Source organism: Fukomys damarensis, unplaced genomic scaffold, assembly GCF_012274545.1.
Source record: "Fukomys damarensis isolate Sample0158 unplaced genomic scaffold, DMR_v1.0_HiC HiC_scaffold_17, whole genome shotgun sequence".
Classification (NCBI taxonomy): Eukaryota; Metazoa; Chordata; class Mammalia; order Rodentia; family Bathyergidae; genus Fukomys; species Fukomys damarensis.
This window is the reverse complement of record NW_022900929.1, coordinates 35,892,488-35,905,145: the sequence shown is the minus strand read 5'-3', so window position 1 is coordinate 35,905,145 and position 12,658 is coordinate 35,892,488. Positions and strand designations below refer to the sequence as shown.

Below are 12,658 nucleotides of genomic sequence, written 5' to 3'. Positions count from 1 at the left end.
GCAGGCACTGGAGCACTGAGCTAAATCCCGAGCCCTAAGAGATTTTTAATTGGAAATAAGAAGAAAAGCCTCCCAGTTTCTCCAGGAGTTAAACACAGGCAGTGGAACCACTGAGATAAATCTCTGGCCCATTTTGGGGGTATAATCTGAACTCATTTTTCAGGGTTCGTCTTTCCCCACGTGGACAGTTCATCACTTCAGCTACATTTGTTGGAAAGAATCATCCATTCTCCATCATACTGCAATGTCACCTTTGTCATAAATCAAGTGACCTCAGATGAGTGGTTCTATTTCTAGATTCTCTCTTCTATTCCATTGGTCTATTTGTCAGCCAGCCTTTGTGCCAGTTCTATACTATATTAATTATGGTAGCTTTATAATACATCTTGATATATATTTAGTATAATCCTCCAACTTTGTTCTCTAAGATTGCCATGGCTATTCCTGGATCTCTGTGTTTTCCCCGTACATTTTAGAATCAGTGTGTCAATTTCTGCCAGAAGAAATATGCTGAGACTGAAATAAATCTGTAGGTTAATTTGGGAGTAATTGACATCTTCACAGTATTAAATCTTCCAATCATATCTTTAGTTATGTTTTATATTTTTCAATATGAAGAACTTGTTCATGTTTCCTTAGATTTTATTCCTATGTATTTGATATTTTAAATGTAAATTGGTTAAAGATACCTTTTCACTTTAGATTTGTTACTGGTATATAGAAATTCAACTGACTTAAAAAAAAAAGTTCTAGGATTTTTTGTTTTTGTTTTGAGACAGAATCTTGCTATGTAACCCAGGCTGGCCTCAAACTTGCAGCAACCCTCTTGCCTCAGCCTTCCAAGTGCTGAGATTACACTGTGCACCACCACACTCAGCTCAACTTTTTAAAATATTGACCTTGAACTGAGGGCTTTCTAAATTCACTGATTTAATCCCCATAATGTATATGAATCATTTTCTAGATTTTTTGTTTACATAGTCATGCCATCCCGGACAGTACTGACCTTGCCATGTGCCAGACACTCCCAGAAGCCTCCCTTTTAAGTTGGGCTCACTTGACAGATTCTGCCAGCTTCTCACCCTTGCCACCGGAAGCTTGGACCCTGGACCCTGGGCTGTTCTTTCTGCTAGGCCTTTCCTGCTGGCACTGGCAAGATGATGTTGTGGAATCACCACTAGTATGGGCTCAGGAGGGAGGTCCCAAGTCATTTAGACCATTTGCTAAAGATGGCTCTCCGTGTATCCCACGGCAAGAACCAAGGACTTGACTTGGAAGAGGGAGCTGGGGAGGGGCTGTGTTGGGAGAAAAAGCAGCACCTCTTCTGCATCTTTAAGTGCCTCTGCACCTCCAGAACATTTCACAGAATTAGGGAGGAGAAGGTCAGCAAACTAAGGGTAGAGGATCTGCTCACAGGCTACAAGAAGAAACCTGCTGCATGAAGACCCATCTGTGGAAAAAGGCAAAGGTTGAAGCTGGACGTTGTAGTGCACATCTGTATTGCCAGCATTCTGGGAGGCTGAGGCAGGAGAATCATGTGTTTGAGCCCAGGCTGTACAACTTAGCAAGACTCTGTCTCAAAATAGAAAATAAGGACTGAGGATGTAGCTCCCTGTGAAGGCCTTGAATTAAATCTCTAGTCACACACAAACACACGTATACATTCACATAGACACACACGTAGAAGCAAAGGCCAAGGAGATGGTGGTCAGATTTTACCAAGCCATGAAAAATCTGTATGGTGGGGTTCTCAGATGACAGAACCCACAAGTCAGGCATGACCCCTTGAGAGGCAAATAGGAGAAGAAAGGTGTTTGGCATGGCCCAGACTCATGCCTGCCCAAGAGCCAGTGCCTGGAGGCCCTGAGCTTAGAGACAAGGGTGCAGAGAGAGAGGTGACATAGCAAGAGAAGCATGTGCCTCCTGCTGGGAGTCTGCTATACTGAATACTCTCTCAGTTCTCTTCCCAGAACCCCATTTGACAGATGAACACTGAGGCTCAGATGATGTAGGTAACTTGTCTAAGTCTCCAAATTAGTGCAAGACTCCCTACAACCCACCTGCAACTCAGGAAGGTGCATTTCACCACCAAGTCCGAGTTCTATGGGGGCCTTCCCATCTGCAGCTTTGCCCTTGGAAGGGTTGGGAGACTCCTAGACCTTAAGGAACAGAAAAGGCCCTGGATGCAGACTGACTCACACTTGTCAAGTTCCCAGTGGGTAAACCAGAGCCATTCTGGCCCTCACCTCTCTTTGTGAGTCCTGCTGCCTCAGATCTATGATCCTCCCCAGAACCTGTGGAAATGACCGGCAAAGTGCTGCTCCCAGAGCAGAAGCCAGAAGAGAAGGCAATGGCCCTAGATCTTCAGCTAGATAAGTAATCCAAGCATTTGAATCAAGAGCCTGGTCAAGCTGGGGAAGGTGGTGTATACTTGTAGCCCCAGTTAAGAGGCTGAGATAGGAGGATTGCTTGAGCCTGGGAGTAGGAGGCCAGCCTGGGCAACCTGCCTCAAAACGAACAAAAAGAAACATGGAAGTGACCTTTCCAGGGGACATAAGAGCCAGTGGGTATCTGACCCTGGGTCCCTTGCTATGTGGTCATAGAACCACTGCCCCAACAGCTCCTCAAGGTGAGACTGGACCAGCCTTCCAGAAGTCTCTTTAGCTCTCACTCTTTCAGCTCTCCTCTCTTGGGAGAGAAAAAAGCTCTAATCATTTGTCCTTTGCAAACCCATGTCACTCCTAACTGTTGTTGGAGCTCAAGAGCACCTAAAAAGCAAACCCCAGTCAGTGAGGCAGGCAGGCATGGCCACCAAGGATGTTTTGTGCAGAGTTCTATGAGCAGAGAAGAGTCCCAAAGGAAGTGGGGTTCTCTGCCTTCTCTGGGGATCTGTGCCCTTAAGATAGCCACTGCATGCCCACCCCAGGCTGTCCCGTGGCTTGGACCCTGTCTGGAATTGAGTCAAAGTACTGTTGGCCATGAGGGCCCCCCTTTTTTTGAGACAGGGTCTCACTATGTAGTTGAGACTGACTTGGAACTCACTATGTAGCCCAGGCTGGTCTTGAACTCACAGCAATCGTCCTGCTTCAGCCTCCCGAGTGCTGGAATTACAGGTGTGCACCACCACACCTGGCTCACGAGGGCCCTATTGAGGCTACATGGTCCTTTGATACACAGCCCAGCCTGGGCAACATGACTGAATCAGCTGGTTGGCTTTTTACTGATACCATGTATCATATTAACAGGTTTTCTCTTATTGTATCATCCTGAGACAAACCCGAGCTGATTGTGGTAAACAAAGAAAACCCTTTTAGCACACCATTGGATTCCATTTGCTAGTTTTGTCAAGATTTGCATGTTTGTAGTCATAAGTGAAATTGATTCAAATTTTCCTCTCCTTGTACTCTTATCAGGTTGGAGAATCAAGGTCATACTTGCTTTCTAAAATGAGCCTGCTAGTTTTCCTCCCTCCTTTCCCTTTTTAAACTTTCTTTGATAATGAATGATATTTATAATGGGCTTTAGGCTTTATAGAAAAACATCCCCAGAGTCTGCCTCCTTGGCAGGAGATGTGGCACAGACAGAAGGGAGACACCTTTTCCTTGTTTATAGTCCTCGTCAGCTTGTTGTCTCTAAGACCCTTCTGGGAGTCGGCCCCTTCCCTGAGGAAGTGGGGATGAGTAGGAAGCCCAAGGCCAGGGACAGGGGGGCTGTGCTAGAGCAGGGAGGAAGAGAGCCCCAAGCCAGTGCCCAGCGTCTACTGCAGCCACCCCACGCTCCCTGTGCTACAGCTCAGCTTGACTCTCCCCTCGCAGGCACCATGTTCCGAAAGAAAAAAAAGAAACGTCCTGAGATCTCAGCCCCACAGAACTTCCAACACCGTGTCCACACTTCCTTTGACCCCAAAGAGGGCAAGTTTGTGGGCCTCCCGCCACAATGGCAGAACATCCTGGACACACTGCGGCGGCCCAAGCCTGTGGTGGACCCTTCGCGCATCACGCGGGTGCAGCTCCAGCCCATGAAGGTAAGGGGTTTGTCCTCTGTCTCGCCGCAGCACACTGCTGGAGGGGCTCCCTGGGCACCCGGAGGTGCTAGCGGCATAGAAGCAGTCAGTATAGCTAGCAATTTAGATGAGCAGCTGTCCCCATTTCCTGCTCATCAGTCTCTCCCTGGGGAACCAGGAAGAGGAGCCTGGGCTGTCACTGTGCACTGGAAGGGATGCCAAGCTTAGCAAATAATAATGCATGATGCGTGATTAAACGTGAGCTTCAGATAGCACCAGTACTCTTTAGTATAAGTACCTCCTATGCAGTATTTAGACCCATGGCCCCAAAAGAGCCAGGGCTCTTCCAGACCGGGGGAGTTTAGCTGTAGGGGTCCAGATGGGAGATGGAAGAGCCTGGTGGAAATTAGGGTCAGGGGCTCTGTTGAGGTGCGTAGGCCACAAAGCTCTGGACTGCTCAGATGGCTCTGCATGTCTCTGAAGGCCGCAGGAAGGGCTGGAGAATGGAGCCCCCCCGCACCGTTCTCCCTGTCTCCCAAAACTCAGCTGGTCACAGCACTTGGAATGCTCGAGTGTAACCCCTGGTACCCACCTGTCTGCCTTGCTGACAAGGGGGCTCCTTCCCATATCCCTGTGGGACGCACCCTCATAGGCCTGACCCCCTGTGGGCCCTGGGAGCAACCTGCAGAGGGGGTCCACAAGTGCTCCTCTCAGGGCCCTGGGAGGCTCCCCTCTGGGCCCTAACCCTAACCATCCCCGCCTCAAAGGGCTGCTTACCCACGCCTCTTCCCTTCCCCCACAGACAGTGGTGCGGGGCAGCTCCGTGCCCACGGACGGCTACATCTCAGGGCTGCTCAATGACATCCAGAAGTTGTCAGTCATCAGCTCCAACACCCTGCGTGGCCGCAGCCCCACCAGCCGGCGGCGGGCACAGTCCCTGGGGCTGTTAGGGGATGAGCTCTGGGCCGCTGACCCCGACATGTACCTCCAGAGCCCCCAGTCTGAGCGCACTGACCCCCACGGTCTCTACCTCAGCTGCAACGGGGGCACACCAGCAGGTCACAGGCAGATGCCGTGGCCCGAGCCACAGAGCCCACAGGCCCTGCCCAATGGGCTGGCCACCAAGGCACAGTCCCTGGGCCCTGTTGAGTTCCAGGGTGCCTCACAGCGCTGCCTGCAGCTGGGTGCCTGCCTGCAGAGTTCCCCGCCTGGCTCCTCGCCCCCGATGGCGACAGGGAGGCGTGGAATGAAGGCTGCCAAGCATGGCCCTGAGGAGGCCCGGCCGCAGTCCTGCCTGGTGGGCTCAGCCTCGGGCAGGCCAGGTGGGGAAGGGAGCCCAAGCCCCAAGACCCAGGAGAACAGCCTCAAGCGCAGGCTCTTCCGAAGTGTGTTCCTGTCCACGCCTGCCACAGGCCCTCCGAGCAGCGGAAAGCCCAGCCCTGTGCCCCAGAGCAAGGTAGGTCACACTGAGGCTGCCACCGGGGCCCCTCAGGGAGATGGGGATGTGGCTGGGCAAGCGTCCAGAGGGCCTGGGTGTCACGGATGTGAGTCTGCCGGGTGAGGGTCAGGGAGGAGGTGCAGAACCAGAATGCTCACCAAGCTAGCTTAGCCTCAGCTGAGACTTGGACCCTGTGCCAACTGAGCCCACAGCCTCCAAAGGCTTAGAATGTGTGAGTGGGAGGCTGCAAGCCAGATCATCAGTGGGGGCACCCTGCGGACACGCCTGTGCTTTGAGGTCCAGGTGGGCCACGCTGGGGGCAGACGCCCCAATGGAGGTGTGTGCTCCAGCCTGGGAAAGCAGGGACTCCGCCTCCCCTCTCCTGCCCCAGGACTACAGAGGGGCTCCCTAGATGCCTCTGGGTGACACTCCTTCCTCCTGTCCTCGCTCTTTTCTTCCCGCGTTCTCCCGCCTTGTAGTATTGCTTTGGTTCACCTTCCAGTGTGTGTGTTACATGAGCAGCCAGAGGGCTGAACGCGCCCAGGTCAGGGACCACAGCAGAGCAGACTTCCGGCCCATGTGACGGCCTCCATGCTCCTCTTTCCTGTGAGAGAGGAAAGTGTGAAGTGATATTTCTTGACAGGCAGACTAGAGCATCTTTTGCTCCTTACCTGTCCTGCCACATGCTATCTACAGTGACAGTTACACCCCTTTCCGGTTGGCACACCAGAGGACGGACTTGGGGTTCTTCCAGTGAATCAGAGAAGGCATCAGGGAGAGGGCACTTGCTCAGGGCTACCCAGCCTGTTCCGGACCCTTGGGGCTCCTGGTTTTTGCTTAAAAGGCTTTATAACTGTGGCAGCCAGCTGTCTTCCAGTTTCTGAGAGACAGGCACCAATGACCCTTAGCTACAGTTTGAGGGTTTTAAATCAGGCCTGAGAGACAGCTCCCAGCAATGGCGTGAGTGGCAGAGCCTCCCCTCCCACTCAGGAAGGCTTTGGGGGCTCTCATGTTGGCAGCAGTGTGAGGCCCAGCCTGGATGGAAGTGGGGACATCTGACCCTATAAGCTCTCTAGGTTCCAGCCAGCTGAGGTCCCCACGGAAGGTTTGATTTTGTGTATTCTAGCCCCTCACTGGGACAAAAGACTGGGGTTCTCCTAGTGCTATGATGGTGAACCTATGAGTGCCGCAGTGGGCATGTAGAGCTGTCTCTGTCGGCACACGAACCAAGTTACCATGTTGTTTTTTCTAAACTCAGACCTCAGTATGCAGGTTAATTACAGTGTTGGCACCTTGTAATAAATCGGGGTTTTGAGTTGCAGTTTGGGCACTCAGTCTCTAGAAGATTCACCATCACTGCTCTAGGGCATGGCTTGATGTGTCCATGCAAGAAATGTCAGTTTCTGTGGGCTCAGGGGTCTCTGGAAGGCAGTGTCCCTGGGGAGACATTTCCCAGAAGACTAAGGTGATAGTGGGACAGTGCACACCACTCTGGAGGTGAGAGTCTGAGCTTGGTCCCTCTCTGGCCCCTTAGCAGTCCTGTAGGTTGGCTTCAGGGATTTGGAGAAGGGTTGGCCCTGGGCTGGGCACTGGCATGCATCTGTCTGGGCTGCTGCCAGCACCTCACAGTAGGGACACAGACCTGTCCACACCTCCTACTTCCTGAGAACCATTGAGGCCCCCGCTGCTGGGTGTGCCGGGGCGTCCCCACCATGAAAGCAGGTGGGGGTCATCTTGGGCATGGAGACCACAGTCCCAGATCCAGGGGAGTGGTCTTTTCTAGGCCCCACAGGCAGGCTCACCTTTCTAGGTAAGTTCTCTTTAGCCAGGCCTTTGAAAGGCAGGGTGGAGGCTTCTCTTCTGCCACTGCCACTGGTGACATTTGGGTCAGACAGTCCTTTGTTGGGGAGCCTTTCCTGTGCTTTGTAGCCACACGTTGGCTGGAACCCACTAGATATTAGAGGCATTCCCAGCTGGGACAACCAAATATACCTCTATTTACTGCCAAGCATCCCTTCACCCCTGGAGTAGGAAAATCTACACATACACAACAGACACACATACACACACAGACACACACAGACACACACACACACACACCCTCCTCCTGGCTGACAACCACTGCGTTAAGTAAATTCCAACACAGATGGGAAGCCTCATGCTCCCCTACCACCCTGGGGTCCCCAGACCAGGCCAGCCCTCCTTGCTAGACACAACCCAGGAGCCGACTCTGGACACTTGTGGGAGCAAGTGCCTGTGTGTCAGGCGGCTCAGGCAAATCTGAGTACAGGCCTCAGGTGTTTCAGCTCTGGCAGCGGCAGCGCAGCTGGAGAACTAAGGGGGCAGGTAGACCTGAAATAGTTAGAGGTGGGGTGGAGGTACTTTCTAAAAACTATTACAACCCAGCTTCTGCCTTCAGGGGGCCTTAGGGTGCAGCCCCCTCAGCCCACAGCTAAAGAGGCACAAGTCAAAAGGGAAAACAAAGCATCACCGCAACTCAACACGTGGCTCCTCCCATGGCCTCCTTTTCACAAGGTCTCCGCCATGTGAGTAACCGGACTCAGTCCATGGCCTGTGACATTTAATTCCTTCTATCACGGCAGGCCCCTTTCCCTTCCCTGCTGTGGTTTAATGGCTTTCATTGGGTCTCTGACTGTGGTTACATTAAGTGAAACCTCCCTCCTTTTGGAAACAGGCAGCAAGGCCAACCAGGAGATGCTTGGGACCAGAGCCAGCCCTGTCCCAAACTACACAGGTGCTGAGCTCCTGTCCGAGGCCCCAGGGCACAGGTTATCTCTCTCGGCAGCAGTGTCACCAGAGGCCTTGACTGAGGGGCCAGGAAGGGAGCCCCCACCCTAGCCCCTCCACGTGGCTCATCCCCTTCTCCACCCAAGCCCACACATTCACAGAGCAGGAAGGGTCTGTACAGAAGTCCTGGAGACCAGAGGTGAAGCAAGGAAATCTCCCTAAGCCTGCATTAGGAGCTTCTAGGTGAAGAGAAGGCAAGGGACCCTTACAGTGACCTCCAGGGGCGCTTTAGGTGACCCCCGGCTCCATCCCTCACACACAGATGTTGCTAGGACAGCATGTGTTCTGAGTTCGGTCCACATCTTGCAGGCCAGCAGGCAGTTCCTCAGTACTGAGCCTTTTACAGAGCCTTGAGCTGCTGGGTGACTGAGTGATGAAGTGAGCCCCACCCCACCTCCCAGTGCCTGCCTGGTGACATCCTGTCAAACCCCAACTCCCAGGACAGATGTCACAGACTTGGATGGTGCCTCCATCCCAGCCCTCCCAGAAGCTCCCTGTGGCCATGGAATTACAGAGTCCATTCCTCCTAAGCTTCTCAAAGTATGGGCCAGAGGCCGCCTACTTCCAAACCTAGGGACCTTGAGAAAATACGGAGCCTCTAGGGACCTTCTGAGTCATGCTCTAAGGCCCTGAATCTGTGGTTCATCTAGGCCCCCAGATCACTGCACACAGCCCCCTCATCTATGGAGGAGACAACTCTGACATTCATCGAAGGGCAGAGCAGACCAGTTCCCGAAGCCTTGCCCAGAGGTCCTGTTCATCCATCACAGTGGAGCTGTGAGACAGGGACACAGGAGACTGCTTACTGTTGCAATGCTCTTACCAGGGATAAAGAAGGCCAGGCAGTCCTGGGAGGCTTTCTGGCTTCCTTCCTGCAAAGAACGAGCTGAGCCAGGCACAGCCTGCCAGAGGCCCACGCCCCCTTTGTGGGCAGGCAGGTTTGTGGCCTTCTGCCGGCGGGACCCTCACCCCACTGCTACCTGATTAACCCCACCCCCCAACTCCAAGGGCAGGGACAGGGCCCCGAAGTGGCAACAGAGCTTGAGAAAACTCTGGCCAGCCCTAGCAGAGACTGAGACCTAGACTTGGGGACCCCAGGTGATCACCCCAGCCCAAGATGACTGAGGAGACTCCCCTGCAAGTCAAGTCCAGCAGCCATAGGCATGAGACAGCCACCAGCGTGCTGGATTTAGAGAAGTCCCACACAGGCGCCTCTGTAGTGCCTGCAGTGTCCCTTGCCTGGCGCCCTTTAATATTCCATGATCCCCAGGAGGGGTCTATACCAGCTCCTTGGGGAAAACTGAAGGATGGGTTCTTTTCCTTCCACTGGACGGCAGGGTGTGGTTCAGGAGAGTGTCCCGGGGCTTGGCCTGAACGGGTCCTGGGGGACCAGGCTGCCCCTGGCTCTCCTTTCCTCGCAGCCTCCCTTCAACAAACTGTAAGGACAGGTGCTCCACTTTCTTGCCCTTGCCCAGGTCTCCTCAGCCAGGAGTTTCCTGCCTGGAGGGCCAGAGGGGCTGCTCTGGAGAGTCCTTAAGATACGCCCCCAGCCCCAGCCTCAAGACTTGAGTTTGGCTGGACCTACCTTCCTGATCCTGGTCTCTCTGGCCCCAGATCCCAGCCCAGAAGGGTCACCTGAGAACCCTCAAGGCGGGGACAGCTCTGCGGGCCTCTGCAGGAGTCAGAATCCCACAACACCAACAAAACTCCCTGGCACAGGCATAGAAAGGCTGTCTGAGCCCAGCTGTGGTGGGCTGCCCACTGCTCCCTGCCCAGGGCCACCTCCACCCACACGGGGAGCCCCACAGCACAGAGGGAGGACCCTGCCTCACAGTGAGCTCTGCAGGTCCTGGCTGCCACTTGCCCGGGAAGAAATACTCAGATTGAAGACACCCTAGGGACCCGGCTTTCTGCCTTGGAGTAGCAGAGGGGATGTGAAAAGCTGTTGTTCAGCCTGGGGGCTGTCTCCCCAGTGGGACAGGGGTTGGAGTTCAGTTTCATTTGAAAATCTCTGCTCACAGCCCCTCCCCAGTTTGATCTGCAATCCTGCTCGATGCTCCCAGTGTCCAGATGTCACAGTGGCCACTCCCTGCTGGGGGGAGCTTACTCCAGCCCTCCCACAGCTGCACCCTCCTGTCCCTTTCCTTGTCTCTGCAGCCCAACTCTGCTTTTCGACCACCACAGAAGTACTCCCCACCTAGCCTGGTGGCCAAGGCACAGTCCTTGCCCTCAGACCAGCCCATGGGGACCTTCAGTCCTCTGCCTGCCTCGGACACCAGCAGTCCCCAGAAGTCCTTCCGCGCAGCCCCAGCCACTGGCCCGCTTCCGGGCCGGTCTTCCCCAGCAGGCTCCCCCCGTACCCGGCACGCCCAGATCAGCACCAGCAACCTGTACCTGCCCCAGGATCCCGCAGTGGCCAAGGGTGCCCTGTCCGGCGAGGACACGGGCATTGTGACGCACGAGCAGTTCAAGGCTGCACTCAGGATGGTGGTGGACCAGGGTGACCCCCGGCTGCTGCTGGACAGCTATGTGAAGATTGGAGAGGGCTCCACGGGCATTGTGTGCCTGGCCCGGGAGAAGCACTCAGGCCGTCAGGTGGCCGTCAAGATGATGGACCTCAGGAAGCAGCAGCGCAGGGAGCTGCTCTTCAATGAGGTGGGAGACTTGGGCAGGGGCAGGTGTGACCGAGAGGGTGGTAAGCACACAGTCGGGCTAGACGGCAATGGCGGGGTGCTGTGCTCCTCACTCAGGCCTCTCTGCCCTAGGTGGTGATCATGCGGGACTACCAGCACCTCAACGTAGTGGAGATGTACAAGAGCTACCTGGTGGGCGAGGAGCTGTGGGTGCTGATGGAGTTCCTGCAGGGCGGGGCCCTCACCGACATCATCTCCCAAGTCAGGTGCGCGGCTAGGAGGCCCGAGCCCATGGAGGCTGCCCCTCCACTGCTTTAGTGAGGGGTGGGCATCAGGCAGCGTTTGGCCGAGAAGACCTGGGGTAACTGAGACCCAGGGGTTTCAGAGGAGCGGGGAAAAGAAGAGAAACCCAGGGCTTCAGCCTGACTACAGTGCTAAGCACACTGCCTGATGGGGCCCTGTGCTGTGGACTCCTCCGCTCTGCCCAGCACCAGCTGCCCTGCTGCACTGACCTTCTCTTCCACTGGGGGGCCCCGCCTTCCCTGTCCAGGCTGAACGAGGAGCAGATTGCCACTGTGTGCGAAGCGGTGCTGCAGGCCCTGGCGTACCTGCACGGCCAGGGTGTCATCCACCGGGACATCAAGAGCGACTCCATCCTGCTGACCCTTGACGGGAGGGTAGGCTCAGCTGTCCTTCCCCAACACACCGCTCCTCTTTCCCAGCCTCCCTCCTTCTCCAGGTCCCCCACCTCCTTTCCTTCCAATCCCAGGTGAAGCTCTCAGACTTTGGATTCTGTGCTCAGATCAGCAAAGATGTCCCCAAAAGGAAGTCCCTGGTGGGAACCCCCTACTGGATGGCCCCTGAAGTGATCTCCAGGTCTCTCTATGCCACCGAGGTAACCATTTCCTCCACCCTAGGCGTCCCCAAATAGCTCTGTGGCCCCTCAGCAGCACCCCCCAAATAGCCCCGGTTCTCAGATTCTCACTTAGGATCACCCCTCTCTCAGATGGGGCTGCTCTCACCTGTACTTTGTTGCCAAGTGTGAGACACCCCCAAGGACAAGGGGCACAGGCTTCCCCATGCACAGTGGCCTTCCCAAGGCACGAACGTGCATCCCCACAGTCACTGGCCACTCATGCAGGAAGTAACTGACCATGGGGCAGCTGGCCAGGGAGGAAGGAGACAGGCTCACCCAGGAGAGCAGGGGCCAGACTCTGGGTGCAGACTCACAGTCGGGGACATTGTCCTGCAGGTGGATATCTGGTCTCTGGGCATCATGGTGATTGAGATGGTGGATGGGGAGCCCCCCTACTTCAGTGACTCCCCCGTGCAAGCCATGAAGAGGCTCCGGGACAGCCCCCCACCCAAGCTGAAAAACTCTCACAAGGTAGGTAGTGCAGAATTTGTGACCCCACAAGCCCCATTTCTCCTGAGGTTCCAGGACAAGAGCTTAGACCCCCAGCCAGGCCCAGCTACTCCCCTCCACCAAAGGGAGAGGGTCTGGCTTGTCTTTCTGCACACACACTCTGCCTGGAGTGGAGAGCCACATTTTATACACATCTATATACATCTGCAGCTGCAGTGCTAAGGTCACTGCTCAGCAGGCACTTGACAGGACACCAGAAATGTCCTCTGAATGGGACAACAAGGACCCAGGGACCCCTGCTGTCCAGGAGAGGACCCCAGAGGAGCACAAACCATTCCTCCACAAGGCTGACATTCCCTTTAAGATGAGAGAGAGAGAGAGAGAGAGAGAGAGAGAGAGAGTGTGTGTGT

At 54.9% G+C, this 12,658-nt stretch overlaps 1 protein-coding gene across 5 annotated transcripts in view; it reads left to right on the top strand.

Annotated features, from left to right (window-relative positions):
* The window catches only part of Pak6 (p21 (RAC1) activated kinase 6), a 34,997-nt gene that overhangs the window by 20,406 nt on the left and 1,933 nt on the right, over positions 1-12,658 (top strand). For 4 of the 5 annotated variants that reach the window (XM_010624665.2, XM_010624666.2, XM_010624667.2 and 1 more), the window contains 7 exons: positions 3,816-4,024; positions 4,806-5,459; positions 10,407-10,904; positions 11,015-11,148; positions 11,433-11,559; positions 11,652-11,777; positions 12,135-12,269. In XM_010624665.2, the coding sequence (XP_010622967.1) occupies positions 3,821-4,024; positions 4,806-5,459; positions 10,407-10,904; positions 11,015-11,148; positions 11,433-11,559; positions 11,652-11,777; positions 12,135-12,269 (1,878 nt within the window). In that variant the 5' untranslated portion in view covers positions 3,816-3,820. The remainder of the gene's footprint in view (positions 1-3,815; positions 4,025-4,805; positions 5,460-10,406; positions 10,905-11,014; positions 11,149-11,432; positions 11,560-11,651; positions 11,778-12,134; positions 12,270-12,658) is intronic. The other variant, XM_033765014.1, reaches the window with a different exon arrangement.